At 30.6% G+C, this 18,438-nt stretch overlaps 1 protein-coding gene across 1 annotated transcript; it reads left to right on the top strand.

Moving 5' to 3' along the window:
• Positions 1-1,198: 1,198 nt before the first annotated feature.
• Positions 1,199-16,603, top strand: LOC128193192 (disintegrin and metalloproteinase domain-containing protein 26A-like). Its single transcript, XM_052866517.1, has 17 exons — positions 1,199-1,499; positions 1,883-2,088; positions 2,711-2,785; positions 2,936-3,074; positions 4,028-4,145; positions 4,267-4,360; positions 4,443-4,517; positions 4,719-4,870; positions 5,361-5,504; positions 7,882-8,037; positions 8,179-8,320; positions 8,712-8,831; positions 9,068-9,119; positions 12,709-12,867; positions 13,480-13,796; positions 13,975-14,011; positions 16,508-16,603. The coding sequence occupies exons 1-16, from the start codon at positions 1,397-1,399 to the stop codon at positions 13,978-13,980; spliced, it is 2,058 nt and encodes a 685-aa protein (XP_052722477.1). The 5' UTR covers positions 1,199-1,396; the 3' UTR covers positions 13,981-14,011; positions 16,508-16,603.
• The last annotated feature ends 1,835 nt before the right edge of the window (positions 16,604-18,438 follow it).

The raw sequence follows: 18,438 nt of genomic DNA, 5'->3' as shown, positions 1-18,438 counted from the left end.
TTATTAGGGCTATTGTTTCTCAGTTGAGCGATGTGGCCCATGAACCTTTATTTTATTCATTTATTAATATGTTAAGAAGGAATTCATGCTATTGTTTTCTTAAAAAAAGAAAAGAAAAAGAAAATGAATTGTTTTCCTGACGAATGTTTTTGGTTTTTTTTTAATTAAATAAAAATAGCAAAAAGGTTAATAAATCAGATAACTTTTAACATTTGTTTCGTAGTAAATTAATTCAATAGTCTCCTTATGCTTCGTTAGCGTCACTTCTTACTTAAGCTTAAGAATGAAGAAAATCAAAGGTTGTAAATGGGTGTTTTACAGTGTCAATGGCGCTTTAGTTTTTATGCTAATTAAAACATGTATTCAATATTTTATTCCCTACCTTTAGAGGACTTGTCTTATATTGAAATAAATAACCCGTTTTATTATTCAATAATTTTGTTTTTGAACACTCTATCAATCTGTAGGAGAAATTTAAAGATTGTTAGTACATGTATATGACTTATTGCTGTGCTTATATGGTGAAGGTAATGTTGAATCTTCTTTAAAACATAGTGTTTCTATTTCTTTTATCAGTCTTTTTGGAATAAAGGCATTTGATTTATCAAGATATGTCTATCTGCAGTGTTTAAAAAAGGATATGGTTATACCTGAAGTATGTAGAATTAATACCAGTACAGATAAAAATAGTAATGTTTTTAAATATACTTATCCTCTCATACACTAACTTTTAATAATTCATCAGATGCAATTTTAGTCTAATAGTTCTAACATAATTATCAAACTGAAAAGTGAATATTAGTTCATACGCTTTTTAGTTCAGCTGTACACTCTAGGTGTAAAAGTAACTGTGACCTATTACGATGTACATGTATCCTTATAATGTATATGCTACCTACATGTGTATTTCAAATGATTTGAAAATATTTAGTTTTATGGGTTCTAGTAAACTAACGATGATAATTATTCAACTGATTGGATTGTATGATCTATTCACAACGTATAATTTTCAAGCAAAAGAAACTGTTCTTTTTGTGTTGGGAACATACCTGACTGCTCAACGACGATTACATAAAAAGGGAATTCTACTTTTGAATTTTTTAAAGTCTGTAACACGACACTTTTTTGAAAGCCAGATTTGATTCAATGAAATTTGAAAATTACAGAGCTCAATATTGATTTCATAATTTCAAAATCTCGTTCGACGAGATATTTAAATCCAGAATATGAAGAGACACCATTGTTATAAACGAAGTCTGACTTGAATGGACATTTAAAACATTTGCCTCGGCACAGGCGTCCTTTGGATTTTGTGCTTTATCATCAGTGTTGTTCTGAGCGTTGGGATTTATTAAATGGAAATAGGAATATAGTGGTCAGAAGTCCTCAAGTTACCATGTTTTCATCGTTGATAAAGCGGGTTGTTATGATATATGTCATGATGGAGTTAATTGTCGCAATGATTCCTGACTTTCAATCCAAAGATGACATGGACTTTCGTAAGAATTTACAAAGGCATCACGCTTATATTTGATATATATGCTAAATGAATTTCTTCATTTGATCCTTAAATTGGCTCTATGTAATGAACATTTCATAAATCAATTAAAAAGACAATGCAATAATACCGAACTGCCTGACAGCAGATATTTAAACAAAGAGCACAAAACAATTATTCAGAGATCTTTTACAATTAGAATTATAACGAAAAAAAAACTATTGATTAAATGTGCAATTTTTAAAACAAAATGACTATTGAATAAAATAGAATGAGACATTTTTTATAAAGAAGAGTAGGTGAAATTTTTTTTTGATAAACATACCTTCAAAATTAACAAAATATGTAATGAAATCAATTAAGTGATCAATACTTCCTCTCCAGTTGATGTCACAGTCAAGGTCTCCACACACGTTGACAGAATATCGAGGTCAACTGACTTACCCAGTCAACTTCTTGTCAGCTTGAACATCAGCAATGATCAGATTACATATCATCTAACAGAAAACGAAGAAATAAGCTGGAATGTACCAATTTATACATCTGACACCGAAGGAGCACTAATAGTTGAACATATCGCATCATCAGGGGTAGGACTATAATTGTATTTAATCACGAACTAGATCTTTCTTTAAGTAAATTACACCCCCCCCCCCAATTTTATCTTAGATAACACAGTTAGATAGAGCGTAAATAAATGGTAACTCTTGTGTTTAGTTTTTGGAGAAATATGTTTTGAACTATAAAGACAGTATATTATTTTTTTTTAAGAAATGTAATTCAGGTTACTGTAATATTTTTTATAAAACATATGTAGCATTCTAACAAAGAACCATTTGTTACAAAGAACAATAAAAAATACATCTAGGTGTTTTTAAAAACGATACATAGTCAACATGTCATACTTCGTCCAATCTCTTCCACCATTAAGGTAAGATCAAGTAGCAGGATTTTTTTTTATTGAACAAACATTTACTCTTAATAAACATTGACATTGTACGCCTTTCTTGCCATATCTCACCAAATATGAATTAACCAAAAAAATTAAATGATCGTGATCGACGTACGAGTGCAATATGCGTCTATCCACAAATGATAATGTAACATCAGATGTCATTTGGGAATTTCAAAACAGAACGAAATGAATAGAATAACTTAGAAAGATGACACTGTTAAACCGTTGTTAATCTCAAGTATATTTTCTTTTTCCAGAATGTGAAACACTATCAAGACCAAAACCATGAGGCTTCTTTCATGATAGAAAGAAACGACTCATCGTCATGCATGGTATGTTTCTTAAGAATATCCAGTAAAAGGAAATTTGTTACCGTGTGTATGTGCATTTTAAAGTCAGAATGACATTTAGAAATGTTAAGTTAATGACATCCCTGATACTCGAAATGTAAACAAAACCTTTCATTTTATTTTTTCTGTCAGATTGCCATATTTTTATATAAAAGGGAAGAGTATGTGATGAGACCAGAACACTGTCTGTTTGATTTTGAGAGAAACATGAACTACAGAATTTCTAAAGTGAAAAGAAATCCCTTTTCAGACAGTTACGCAGTGAAATCGGGTAATTTAAAAAAAAATATGAAGTGTTATTAGTGAAAAGTTTTATCCATTTTTTTTGGAAAATTTATTTTAAAAGGAAATAGTCACACAAGTTCTAAGTATATCCAAATCTTTCAGTATTTAGAAAAAGATGACAACTACATCAACCTACTGATTAAACTTGGATTATCAACAATATTCCATATTTTCCACACACAAAAAAATCATCAATTTTTTAATTATTTTTTATAACAAATTGATCTTGAAATAGTAATAGCTGTAAAGGAACAAATAATCTAGTCAATCTAACAACATTGTAGACCTAACCCCTAGCGAATTGCAACGGAAATTATTTGTGATGAATACTATCTGCATACTAACACGCACATACTAAATATTTTTGAAAGAAAATCCGTTAAAATATGCTTAGTCGACACTTCAGTTTTGGCTCTATATAATTTCCTATTTCATGAATTTCTAGTAGAAAAGGGCATAACTCTGTAAAGTTTAATGTTTTGCTGAGATTATCATGACAAAATGCATAGTTATCATGTGATCTAGTTTCGACAGATTATTATTTCAGCTTGAAATGGCTGTAAACATCTACTAAAATGTTATTCTATAAGTTGAGTGAATGACACCTAATGCAACTCTGTAAAGTTTTACCCGCCTCCAATTTCTTCTTGATAGAAAAATGCACTATGATACCAACACAAATTTTCAGTAATGAAGACTCATGTTCCATTTATATGGTAATTAATTTACATAAAAAATGGATGTACTCTAAAATAATGTTTTTGTTTTTCCGATTTTTGTAAATTTTGCTGCATATATTTAGTTGGAAGTACAGTTAATTTTTCATAAAAAAAACATTCTGTTGCGATTTGTTTAACTTGAAACAATAATTTGACTAAACTAAAATGTTTATAAGTAGAATTTACAAAATATCAATTAATCAAACTTTATCTCATTCAGATATTGATAGACAGAGTTTCTCTACCGGTAAAGAAAGGAAACTGTCAAGACACAAGCGACAGAGCACGGACTACAAGATAGAAATGTTCTTAATCATAGACTATTCAATCTATATTTAGTTAGTACTCGATGTAATATTCAAAAATAGTTACCGTATGCTAATAAAGTAAATGATTTGAAACCTAACTTTACTTCTTGTATTAGTAAACTTGCCAAAATTAGGATAACTTTAATTTTAGTTGGTATACCCAGAGCCAAGCAACGACAACAGTTGGTAAAGACGCAGAAGCTAAAGACAACATTCGGCAGTTCTATTCTTTTGTTATAAATGGAGTAAGCATGTTTTAATTTTTTCTGTAACCTTTCGTAAATTGAAAGTTTTTAAATGTAGTTTTAATTTTATTATTCTTTTTAGATGGATGTTCGTTTTAAGAATATTCAATCCTCATACACTATTTCCATTTTGTATTCTGGAATATACATCGCAGATGTAAGTTAAACAAAATTATTTATATAGTTATCAAATATTCTGCAATTAAGTCTTTTTTGTTTAACTATTACTTTCTTCTCCTGAATAATACATTTGATATCAAGACATAATGCAATCAAATAGATTTATACAATTTATCAGAGTATTACCAAATTTAACTATTATTGTTTAGAATCATCTAATTTATCGTTTCTACTGTAGACACCATCTAAAGCACAATTTATTGAAAGCAAGAAATTTTCGTCCTCCTCCGGAACTCAAGTTGACTCTTCCGTCGCTCTTGATGCAGTCACTGCTTGGATAAAAAATTCTATGGGGATTCCTGAACACGACCACGCTATGCTGTTTACGAGGTTCGTAAAACACCAAGAAGTCATTTACTTTACTTTGTGTCAAAATTATGTTTTTAAACTGTTTACGAGAAATATATTCCGTTGCGCATTGCCTTTAAATAATAGATGCAGTGATGTCAAATCAAGCTGTGATACAAATACTTTTATCGCGTGTTTTTAAAGTTAAAAAATAGATTAACATTTATAACTCTCATTCATTTGATATAACTTCCAATTACAAAAGGTTTGTTGAATCATCAGTTATAGTCAGATAAATGTGAATTCAAATGTTACACTCATTTTTTTTTATTGAACTTTCACATATTCACATACCATAGTATAAGTATTGCACATAAACATATATATATATATATATATATATATATATATATATATATATATATATATATATATATATATATATATATATATATATATATATATATATATGTTGCAGTGTATAGACTCATTTTAATATGACATTTTTAAAAACATTCTTATTTATTCACAGGTATGATTTGACAAGTGATGGATCTTCTAGCAATGCAGGACTCGCATACCTATCGGAAATGTGTGCGGACAATTCAGTGTCGGTGGTGGAAGACCATTTTGATTTCAGAGTGCTTACTACAGCAGCGCATGAATTAGGACACGGGTAATCTTTTTATCAAACGAAGAAAGAAAAATTGTATTTTATTGCAGAAAACACGAGTAATTTTTAAGGCGTCGAGTTAATGCTCGGCAGCCCTCTAGCGATCGTCTGGATTGGCAATCGTCCAAAAATTCATGCTCTGCGCCGCCTTTTAAATGCGCATAAGAAATAAGTTCCTTAAAGTATTTAACGTTTTACAAGATTTTTTTCCCCATTTATTCAACTAAATTGTGTACAAAACCCCCAACTTTGCCTCCCTGGTTATTGACAACTCATTGCATAAGAATAAATTTCCTTAATCATGAAATGGCGGATGAATACAATCAGGCCTAGGTGTAAAGATTCACTAAATATTATTTTAGTTTATCGCTTACATTTTAATTGGAGACCGTGCCCGATAAAAATGACATTTTAGATGTAAATTTATTTGTTATCGGGCACGGTCTCCAAAATAAATGTAAGCGATAAACGTATCTAGCAATTTTGTTGCAAAAATTAAAAAAACGATAATAGAGTTGGTTTGGTCGAGCATTTTAGATAGCACGTGTTGTGGATTTGTTTGTAAACAACCATACCATAGGAAATCTTGTTTCATTATTGAAATAAATAAATGTATGTTTTGTTATTATAATTAGGAAAACACTGTTAATGCATTCAAATTTTGAACCTGTGAAAGTTGTTCAAAGACTGTTAATTTGAAGCAGAAAGAAAAAAAATATTTATTAACTTTGAAATTTCTTCGATTTTTGCAACTATGATGAGTAATTGTATTATAAAAGCACCACTACCTATTTTATAAGAAAATATACTGATTTTTGTTTTTAAAGCAGCAGAAAACAGAATTCATTTACTTTTCTATTCTAAGTCTAACATTTCTTGATATAACTATTAGTACAGAAATTCAAATTATTGATATCATTCTATATAAAAGAAAAAATGTCAGCTCGACGCCTTTGTGGCCGTTCCGGCCTTTGATTTATATTTTGTGTTTATTTTAATTCAATAATTCAGTAAATTCATACTGTTTCCACTTTTCTAGAAGCTACTTTGAAATGTAACGTATGCTTTATGAACAAAACATTAATCAAATATTTTAAAATTTCAAAAGCTTCCTTCCTTTATCAATTAAGGATATGACTTGGAATTAGAAAGTATAAATATTAAAGTGCATTGTAATGGATTATATGCTTTATTTTGTTTTGTATTCATCGATGTAATTCTTAAAGGGACAGTACAGCTGAAAACACATGTGTGAATAACTTCAGATTTACCTATTGTATAGTTAGGAAATAAGAAATAACGTTGATTGTAATAGTTGATATACATGAAAATCCCTTTCACATACTTAATTAACGTAATTATGAGCTTCCGGAAATTCGGAATAATATTATATCGTTTATTTGTACCACGTGGACTTTGATTGACAGTAATTGACACGTGCTGAAAACTACAAGATCTTCGTCCCACTACGGTCATCATGGAAAACGAGGTTAAAGCGATTCTCTAAATGAAACACATCCTTTCTTACTCGATAATTTATAAATGGTTTACCAATTCAGGTTCATTTTAAAATGAATAGACATATATATCTCAAATAACCCCTCAAGGGGCCTCATTTATAAAAATAGATTTAGGTTGTAGCAACTCCTACGATAAACACGATAAATACATGCTTACAAAATAATAATTGTGGTTATTTTAAAAACTCTGAACAGTTTTTACCTGTGAGAAGTAAAAAAGACATATTTTTATCAACAAACCTGTCCAGGAGATTCTTCGCGAGCCCTGCATGTGTTTTGTTTACAGTAAATACGCATGCGTAATAGTATAGAAGGCTGAACCCCGAACACGTTGCAATGTATTTATGTGATAGGTTATACGTAATTATTAATTTTAATGATATAATTAGATTTATTGCACGAAGAAATTTGTAATTTTCTGAAAGTTTATACATTCATGAGTAGTACAAAAATACCAAACCCGATCGGAAAATTTTTTCAAGTCGGGTTTTTGATAAGATGCGCCGTACTGTCTCTTTATAAATACAAGTAATAGAATCCTGATATCATAACCTTTCCAAAAGTGTTTAAATCCATATCCTTATTAGACATAATTAAAAAAAAAATCATACTTCAACAAGTCACTTTATACTTTATTAGAAACATATTATTGCATTTTATATCGCTTTACAACATAACACAAAAACTGACATGAATTCTTAAATACGCAATATTCCCCTTTCATCTCCTACCAGCATATTTGTTTTCGATTGCTAATGTTACGCCTATTAATACAGATTTACATGTACATGGGCGAGAGCTCTATTCATATTTTACCGCATGTAGATGCATGTTCGTTTGTTGATTTTTTTCTTTTCTAGGTTGAGTGCTAAACACGACGGGGATGGAAATACATGCAATGGTACCAGCTATTTTATAATGGCCTCATTCAGTGAACCTGTACAAAACCAAAATCCATGGAAGTTTTCACCATGCTCTGTCGACTATTTCACAACTTTTATCAACAAACTCAATCAGTAAATAATTTCATATCATATGAATGTCACGTATCCTCCAGGGTTATATCGTATGTCATTTTGTGGCCTTTAAGCGAGCACAATTTATGAAAATAACGCATAAAACTTTTCTCTTTGTAATGTGTTTGATCATTAAAACAGGGATGGCAAAAATTGTATGACTGTACTGAGTCCTAACTATAACCCTGGGGCACTACAACAATACACGTCACTTCCTGGAGAAATATATGATGCCGATTCTCATTGCAGACACATTTTTGGAGCAGGTTCTTCGTTATGTCAGGTATTATTAAAACTTATTGACATATATACTGCAGAGAGAGAGAGAGAGAGAGAGAGAGAGAGAGAGAGAGAGAGAGAGAGAGAGAGAGAGAGAGAAATTTGCAAAGTATAAGGGTTTTGTTTAGATAATAAGAACTTAAGTATATCAATCGCTTATTGTAAAAACAAAATTGTCTGCGCGATTAGAATTCGGGATGTATGAATCAGTAGTCCGGTGTTATATCCACTTCGCGACGAGGCGAGGCGAGCCAATAAATGTATCGGATGAACCATTTATACAGTACAGTTTATCTCAGTGATGTAACAAACTGTCTTAAGAAGGGAAAGTTTTGGGGTAAGGAGGCTCTTTGATGAAGAACATTATAGAACCAGTTTTGCATTTTACATTGTAGAACCCATATAATAAAACCTTTTCGACAATTTGCACTATATTGTGGTGTACGAAACCTGATGGAAGTGGTCTGTGTAACAGTGCTGTTCCTGGAGATGGCCTTCATTGTGGAAATAAAAAGGTACTCTTTGGGCATTCAACTTGTCTAGATGACGTTAACATTATGCAATGTGCATACACTTTTACGAAAATAGTGTTTGAGAAAACAAAAGCAGATTTAAATATTTCTTTAATTTTTGTATACTTTTGTGATAATTTTTTTGTGTGTGTGAAAAAAGCAAATAAATAGTATTAATTTCAAAATTTTTATGTACAGTTCATTTATAAACAAATATTTAAATAAACATTCAATTTTAGTGGTGCATTTCGGGCGAATGCAAATACGATGAGTGTGCCCCTCCTGGCGATGGTAAGTAGTCTCCGTAAATAAAAAATCAAAGTACTGAAGAACTGACAGGAGTTTATTTTGTCGACGCTTATTTATTTTAATATCAATAATATGTTATTTTGCATGACAAGTTTCTAATTTGTATTTGAATTACGCACATTTTTATAATATGAATTTTGGACATTTTCGACAAGAATGTCGAGAAACCCCCATATGAATCATGTTAAATAATATTTATAGATAAAATTAATTCAATCAAACTATGTATCACTAATAGAAATATTTCTCAAAAATTGTATGGATCCAAGCAATATTGAACTCTAGTCTCGTTCAACCAAACGCTCGGCTGAGACCGTAAATCTCCGACAAGCAAGAGAGACTCTCTGCTTGTCGGAGATTTACGGAGACAGCCGAGCGTCGAGTTGAACGAGACAGTTGAACTCTGGCGTAGGAATACATACGACTACAAAAAATATCTAAATTATTCGTACCATTTAAAATCTGACTATTTTCAAGGTATTTATAAATAAGTTTCCTTGAAAAACAATGCTTTAGCATACATTACATTGAATTTATCAATTATTTTCAAGAACTAGGTCTTGTCAGCAGCGGTGATTTGTGCTGAGGTCCAAACACTGTTTCACTTTTGGTTTGTCTGAGTAACTGCATAGGAGAGTTGATTAAAATCAACTCCCAAAAATAACAAAATACTTTTTTTTTTTTATTTTTCATGACCAATATACAAAAGCAAATTAAAACAATAACAAAATTGTTGGTTTATAAATAACTTGTTTATCAGTTATCTTTATTTGATATGCAATGATGAGAGATATTTATGAGTCAGACCTTGCGTTTTCGTAATTATTCATCACAACACCTTTATGAAATTATGTGTTCAAACCAAAAGAAAAAAGAAGAAGATTTAAACCATGTTCCCTATGATCAAATATTGTAAGGAAGTTATTATAAGCTAAAGGTAGCTCGCTGGAATTGCATTATGATATGCCGTAGAAAGATGAAGTATTGCAAGAGCAAAAAAAAAAATCAAGAGGCCCATGGGCAACATCACTTTATGGAGTCATATACAAAATATCTGGACAATGTGCAGTCTGTAGTAGAATAAATCCCGAATTTTCAAATATTTATCCAGATATTCATATGTATTACATTCAGCCCCTTTTTGTAACAGAATAAGTTGAGTCATATCACAAATTGAGCATTGCAGTTCTAAAGAGGATCATAAACATCTGTAGGCCTACATTAAACCTTGGTCCTCTTGTGGTGCATGAGAATTGTCCAGTGGCACACGTCTAGACAATTAAGAATAGTAATTAACAATATCTCAAAATACTTGCATATAAATATATTTGATACAATATATCATTACATTTGTGGTAACGCTTAAATCGGTAAAAAAAATCGACCCTCCAATGTGGCCTCACCCAAACCCCGAAGATGATGACTTGGACAAATTTCAATCTAGACTATCTGAAGGCTGCTTTCAAACTTGTAACAGCTTCTCTGACCGATTCCTTTTTGAGAGAAAGATCTCTTAAGATTTTTTTACTATATCTCTATGTAATATTCAAACACCAACTGAGGACCCACCCTACAGCCACGTATCATTCTTTGAATAATTTTGAATCTAATAATTATAAACAATTTTAGACTTTTCTTTTTAACCGGGTTTTGTGAAGAAGACTTTCAATGATTTTCCTCAATATATTCTCGAGTAAGACTTCGAACACTCATTCTGGCCCTCAGGGATCATGATTTGAACAAACTTGAATTTACATTACCTAAATTTGCTTCTTAACCTAACAAGTTTTAGCTTTTCTGGTAATTTAGCTTTTGAGATTTTCAAAGCGTGTTTTCTACATATTCCCCAATTCTAGTTCCACATTCCCTTAGGGATCATGATTTGAACAAACTTGAGTACACACCACCCGAGGAGAGGATGCTTTCACTTATGTTACAACTTTTAGATCGATTGGTTATTAAAAAGATTTTTCTCTATATAGTTCTCTGTAAAAATTAAAACCCTCATTGTGTTCCCACCTTCTCTCAATGCTTTTTAAAGAATTTTCTGTACATATTCTTATGTACACAATTAAACCCCTATTGTGCTACAACATTACCCCAGCGGATCAAAATTTGGACAATTTTAAAAGAACACTACCCGGGGAGGCTTCCACACATCTTACAGCGTTTCTAGGCCAATTTGTTTTTGAAAGGCTTTAAATGAGTTTTCTTTGTATACATGTATTCCTATATAAAGAAATTGATCCCCAATTGTTGCTCATCGCTAACTCCAGGGAGTATAATTTAAACAGATATGAATCTACAATGTTTAACTACTTTAGCTGATGGTTCTTCCATACAAGTTTCAGGTTTTCAGGCCATATGGTTTTTTGAGAGAAAATTTTTTTTAAAGATACCCAGAAATTTTCAATAATTCTGAGATATTTCTATTTATTTTGAAAGGAGTGGTCTCATTTCAACAACTTGAAATCCCTTAAATAAAAGATGATTCGTGCCAAGTTAGGTTGAAATCGGTCCAGTGGTTCTGGAGAAAAAGTAAAAAATGTAGAAGGTTAACAGGCAGACGGACAGACGAACGCAGGATTAAAAGAGTTCAGAATAGATCACTTTAGCTTTCAAATCAATAGGAAATATCAAACTAGTATGCCCTTTTCAAGACTCCTGCTAGGTAAATATAACAGCCCTTGAAAGATTATGTATTTTTTTTTTTTTATAAAAAAGGTATGTTAAGGTCAAGATTTAGTAAATGAAAAATGCCTACAGGTTTATAAAATTTAAGATATAAATTCTTTTAATGATGCTTCATAAAAATAGCTTTGTTTGATAGGGTATACAGGCCTAAAATTTTTGGTAAACACAATGAAAAGTCATGTTTTAAACTGTCAATTTCAATGAAATATGAAGGATAAAAGTAACAAACTAGGAGTTTTGTCCATTTTTGACCAATAAAATGCCTCGAATGCCTATAGTCTCTCCAAAAACGGAATTCAATAAGCTCTTGACCTCCTCTTTCAAATCTAGTCAAATTGTTTATAGGTACCGGGATTACTTTTTCCATGATTTAACATAGAATCTCAAGAAATTGTTTAATTTTCTACATAATTTCTTTAAAGCCGTAAAGTACGGGAAAAAGATTCTCCAAATCAATTATGACGTAATAATGATCATAGCACAAAAAGACACTCTGGAATCATTTACTAGATTTTGACCATAAGGTCAGACGCGACATATCTTTCATTTATTCAATTTTTTTCTATCTCCACAATGGGAAGATTTCCACTTAGTAATTTCATAATTATATTTTATTTATATGATTTTTTTTTTATTTAGATATAAAGTGTTCAATTGAAAATGTATAGTATGGCTTAATTTATAAGCATTCAAATGCATTTTGCATGCTATTTTAAGGAAAATTCGATATAATCTAGCTCCGAAAAGAGCCCGGTAATGAATTTTTGGGAATAAACAGGTTTATATATTAAGAAATAAAATATCAAGGAAAATTATTTAAAACTGATGAACGTCTCGTGTGTCCTTAATATTTTGAGTTTATGATATATATTTGAAGAGACGTGTTTATATGGGGATACTCAAGGTGTAGTCATTACATATAACAACAAGGAAACCACCTGTTCTTTTGAGGACATCAAAAATGATCCATCTGTTTGTTATCACGTGAAAGATAAATGTTGCCAGCAATGCAGACATTTCTACACTGGAATAGCAGGTATGGACCAAACTAATAAATCTTAAACTACTTATTATATCAAACAGCTGAAATCCGAACGCGATAATTTAAAAAAAAAAATGTCCTATATTAAAGAATATTGACAAGTATATGTAAAATTGTAGTTATCAAAATCAGAAAATATTGTGCAATCGAAATCTGATCAAATATAAAGCCTGTAGATATCTTTAAAAGGGTTCATTTCAAAATCAATTGTCAGCTAGACAATGTTATGATTATTTAAAAAAAAATAAACATACCAAAACACTCATAAAATTAATCCAAATCAATAGTGTATCGAGGAATTTTTTGTTCTGTAAGGATAGCAATAGTTATCATACAATACAAAAAAAAAAACAATGAATTATTATTTATGAAACATACATTTGATTGAAATGAAGATTTTTTTCATAAGTTAACATTTAGTTTTATTTAGTTTATTTGCTCCCTCAATGTCAGTTTCAAACAAATTTTCTCAAGATGTGAGTATGGACATAAAGAAACAGGTTGCTCAAATGGTTTTTGTTGGTCGTATCCTTCATCTTTTTTCCAGATTTTTGCTTATTTTATTGTCATATTGTCATATGGAATTTTTAATTTATATTTTCTCAGGATGTGAATACGGTGACAAAACATCAGGATGTACAACACAACATTGTCCTGCGAATCCTTCTCTTTGCTGTGGTACATGCCATAGTGGTCCTACACCTACTACGCCTTCACAGGAACCAACAACAACCAACAATAAGAATCCTTGTAAATCATCATTAACAACAGCAACACCAACGCCCTCTTCTACCTTTACAACAACTACACCAAAATCACCTTCTTATGTGTTCAGATTGACTGTCACCTTCATGATTGATATAACAGATGATTTGTCAAATAATGCTGTGAAAGAAAGTGTAATTTCTAAAGTGCAGGCAGCGGTACGTTTCTTTTTCTTCTTTCATAAATTATATGTATTTTCTTTTCTTTTTGACTTTCTTACCTGATATATATAAAGTAAATATTTCAAAATGCATCAAATGCGTTGTCATACTCCGCGAATTTTACATAGTAAGTCGATCAATTTTTTCCAGCTTATCTCCTTTTATCAAAATTCAGGACTGAAGTTTGTAAGCTGCATTGTAAGAAACATAAGGTATATATGTTTTTTTAATTAATATTTTACAGAAAAATCTATTTAGTTAAAATCTCCTAAATTTAAAGTTGACATGAAATTATAAAAGTATCTGGTTCCATTATAATTAATGGATTGCCACTTGCTACTTGGTTCATAGACTGGTCGAAAACATTTCGGTAGGTTGCTTTTTGATTCATACTGCATGGCTTTTTTAAGTACATGCCCACTTACTCTTTAAGTAATGAAATTGAAAAAGAATATAAGAGTTGTTCGGAAAGTTTTGAAAAAACACGAATATTTCCCTTTCTAATTGACCAGTAAGGTCTAAATTTGGCATAAACATTGAAGAAACCCCACGTATCCGATTCAGGCATAAACTTAGAGAATGAATAACTTAAACATTTTCTTTTTAAGTGTCCTTTGACTTACAGTTTATGATAAGAGAAGTTAAGTTGTATATATTGATTATGCTATTTATTATGAATAACTTTTTATCTAGTTTCACTACTGTTTGAGTTGAAATACGGATATAGATATGTACAGATATATTTACAAAGCAATAGAAATCTGTCACTGGTGAATTTTAACTTTGACGTCAAGGCAGCGCAGCGAATATACATCAAAATTGTAGAAGTTTTGGATAAAGACCTTTTTAGGCCGCCCAATTGCTTAAAAAAATTAAAAATCTATACGATGGCAAGGGATAAAGAGATTCAGTTAATCGTCTTTTTTCATTGATTATTTAACTAGAATTAAGACAATGTAATTAAATATCAGGTACGTTTTACACTAACTAATGTTAACAGTTCTAAAATATGTACACAGAATAATTGTAGAAGACATTTCACAATACATTAACTTTCGTTAGAAATACATTTAACTCAATTTATTTTATCACAAAAATAGAGAATGAAGAGATTATGCAAATGTTGACATCGAGAAATGAAAGCAAAAGATGAGAAATAAAGAATTTCTATTTTTCGTTCGTTTGTAAAGTGTTTAAAACGTAGGAGCAATGAAAAGCTTTAAAATGACGTTGCAATAAGTTTGTAGTAGGTCCGGGTCACTGGGCGAAGGCAAGTAAGTAAGCTTAGTAGGAATGATATAAGGATGCCATGGACAAGAAACTTTTCGCATTGATGAACTAAATCCCAGTGTATGTTCTGGTGGAATTTCAAAGGTTAATCTTTTCTCCAATGAAAATAAGCGAATTTACGAACAACCCTCGTACAATTGATATTAAAGAAGAGAAAAACTTTTTTAAAAGAGCTGCAAAAACATCCAGAATTTCATATAGGGTTGTCTTACATCTTCTAGACATCTAACACTTGTATATTCCCTATGGTATACAGATAAATTTATAGCATATGTAAGTAAGATCAACAAATTAACAAAACAAGCAAAAACCATTTACAAAACAAAATACAGCCATATTATACAAAATAAACCAACAAAAACTGAATAAAAATGATCGATAATAAGAAATTAGCTGTTATTATTAAGCTCTAGCCGATTTCTTTTTTAAAACATACAAGGATTACATGTTTCTTTTGATGGCATTATTTCATCCATTTTATAATTTTTATTCTAAAAATCTGAAAAGTGAGGTTCGAACATTGATCCCCAACCTAAAATTTTACAAGGCATAAACCTCTATTTATTAACGTAAGTGTGAAGTTTTTTGATGAACAAAGATGTGAAAATTATAGTTTGCATAGAAATTAAAGGGGCATGGTGACGATTTTGGTCAAATTTTATTTTTCTGTTTTTATTATTTACAATGCTTTAAGAATGCATTTCTAATGATCAAATAAAGATACAGGACTCACAATTTTATGTCATGTAAACAAGGCTCGTGCCCTGTTTTTGTTTACTTATGTTAAATATACCAGTAAAAATCTTTTTCAAACTGATTTGTGTATCTTCTTATGTATTACAAGCAACAAAACCCAGTTTCTAACGTTTAATACATTATTTCTGGTCTAAAACTGTAATTTTCACTTCAACATTCAAAATGTAAACAAAGGCTTTGTTTACATAGCAAAGAATTGTAAGCTGTGTAACTCGCTAATAACTCAACAAATGACACTCGAATTTTGGTTGCATATTAAAAATTCCTTACTGAAGCATTGTAAACATTTAAATCGGAGAAAAAGTTTTTGACCCAAATCGTGACCATGTCCCTTTAAGTTATTTTATAATGTTACTCAGTAGTTTTTACCGCCTTTCTTTCTTTCTTTCTTTCCTTCCTTCTTTCTTTCTTTCTTTCTTTCTTTCTTTCTTTCTTTCTTTCTTTCTTTCTTTCTTTCTTTCTTTCTTTCTTTCTTTCTTTCTTTCTTTCTTTCTTTCTTTCTTTCTTTCTTTCTTTTTTTTCTTTCAAGTAAGGCATGTGCAGTATAATAATGTATTGTGATTTAGGAACCAGGTATATCAATTACAACTCTTCAAATGTGTCAGATGTTCAACACTAATGTGTATAATCTGTTCTTTTACATTTTTTTGAATAATTTGTAGAAAAGGTAGTTTGAACGTTGATTATGAAGTTTACACAGCAATGAATTCCCAAGTGGTAGCCGACATGACATTTATTTCCAAAGATATGGTTACAGGGAAATCTAAAGTGACTTATGAAGGACACGAAGTGTCTGTTTCTTCCGTAACTCTTGTAGACACATCCGAAAATTCTCGTAAGATTACTTTTAATATACTTGATATCAATTTTCAAAAAAGCAAAACCACAAATTGTCGTGTAAATCTGTTTGTGGTTACTGATGACAAAAAGATTGTGCTGTTTAGTTTTGGTAATGCAATTTGTATATTTTGATTACAGAAAAGTTTATTATCTAATGTAAGGCTTAGTATTATAGATATGATATGGAGGTTAATTAAATCTTATTTTACCTTCATTTAAATTCACTAAGGTCAAGCAAGATTAGATTTTAATATAAATTCAAACAGAATTTCATGTCCTCGTCAACATTTTAAAAATAGCTGATCGTCGATTAATTATTTCAAAAAATATGCTACATGAAATTTAAAAATATATACATGTATCACGTCGCCGTCACTGAATAATTGTGTTTTCAAATTTAGTGAGCGTTGGAAACAATACATCAGCTTGTGATTTTTTAAAACAAGTGAGTAAATGTCCATCCGGTCACGTGTGTGAGGAATCAAACAATGCTCCGATGTGTAGGTGAGCAAATTTTTCACTTGTTTGTGTATTTCACCTCAATGAACTTAGATTTACCATTAGTTTTTAGCAATGTTTTACATACTAGTGATTCATCTTTTGTTCTTTAATATGTGACTAATTCATATTTATGTTCGCATTTATATTAATTAATGAATATTAAAATGGTTTTAAAGGAAAATAGCAGAGGAAAGTTCTTTCGACAGTAAGTAGATGAAATCAAATACAAATACATAATAATGATATAACTGTACCTTAGAATTATAAAAACAAATGATTGTTTCAAAATAATGTTGCTAATTGTTCTGTTGTAAGGTAAATATCGGTTATTAAGGTCTCCGTAAAGGAAGACCTTATAGTGATTGTAATTAAGGTCTTCCATTTCCAACGGAAGACCTTATAGTGATTGTAAGGTTTTTTTTATTAAGGTCTTCCGTTGGAAACGGCAGACCTTACTAATAAAATTAATAATAATTTTAAAAAACGTATCTTACAGTAATTTTCATGCTGAGTACAAAACTGAAATCCGTTTAAAAATCGGACGATGCGTTACAGAGATATCGGAGTTTAAAAATTTATTTTTCCGTAAATTTTGATTCTGCATTCTTGGTGTAAAAAATAGCGTAATGTTCAAAGTGAAATTAACTCGTACCAAAAATAATTGCTAAGTCGTACTTGAACTCATTTGGATTTTTTTTTGTTAAGTCGTTCTTGAAATTGGAAAGGTTTTTGTTAAGTCGTACCTAAAATCATTCGTATTTTGTTAAGTCGTACCAGGAATAATTCGATTTTTTCATCTTTTTATTTAAGTTACTCTTGTTATTGGGTTAAGAGCTCTGCTTCCTACAGGAACCCCCAGCTTTACTTCCGACATTAACGGAAGACCCGGTCGTTGCTTTGCAACGAGCATTGTTCTAGTTAGGGTCTTTCGTTTCCAACGGAAGACCCTCTTGTTATTCTTCGGTTTCTTTTTATTATTATTAGGGTCTTCCGTTTCCGGAACGGAAGACCCTTTTGTTTTTCTTCGGTTTCTTTTTATTATTATTATACTTTTTCGTTTTTTTCCTGACTCCTTTTTTGCTTCATAACTCAAAAAGTTTTCAACCGATTTCAATGACACTTCCCGAGATTTTAGCAAGTTATCGTCCCTCAACGATGTTAAAGTTTTAAAGACAACGTCACTTCCGTTTTGACGTTACGTCATTTTTAAAATTTTAAAAAAGTCATTTTGTCCGGAACTTTTCTCAAAAAC

The sequence above is a fragment of the Crassostrea angulata genome, chromosome 7, assembly GCF_025612915.1.
Source record: "Crassostrea angulata isolate pt1a10 chromosome 7, ASM2561291v2, whole genome shotgun sequence".
Lineage (NCBI taxonomy): Eukaryota > Metazoa > Mollusca > Bivalvia > Ostreida > Ostreidae > Magallana > Magallana angulata.
The sequence above is the reverse complement of the archived record's forward strand: the minus strand, read 5'-3'. Positions and strand labels throughout refer to the sequence as shown.

Coding starts and splice junctions, on each gene's coding strand:
- LOC128193192 (XM_052866517.1), top strand. CDS start 1,397: ATGTTTTCATCGTTGATAAAGCGGGTTGTTATGATATATGTCATGATG. Junction 8,038..8,178: donor TTTATCAACAAACTCAATCA/GTAAATAATTTC, acceptor TCATTAAAACAG/GGATGGCAAAAATTGTATGA. Junction 9,120..12,708: donor GTGTGCCCCTCCTGGCGATG/GTAAGTAGTCTC, acceptor ATATATTTGAAG/AGACGTGTTTATATGGGGAT.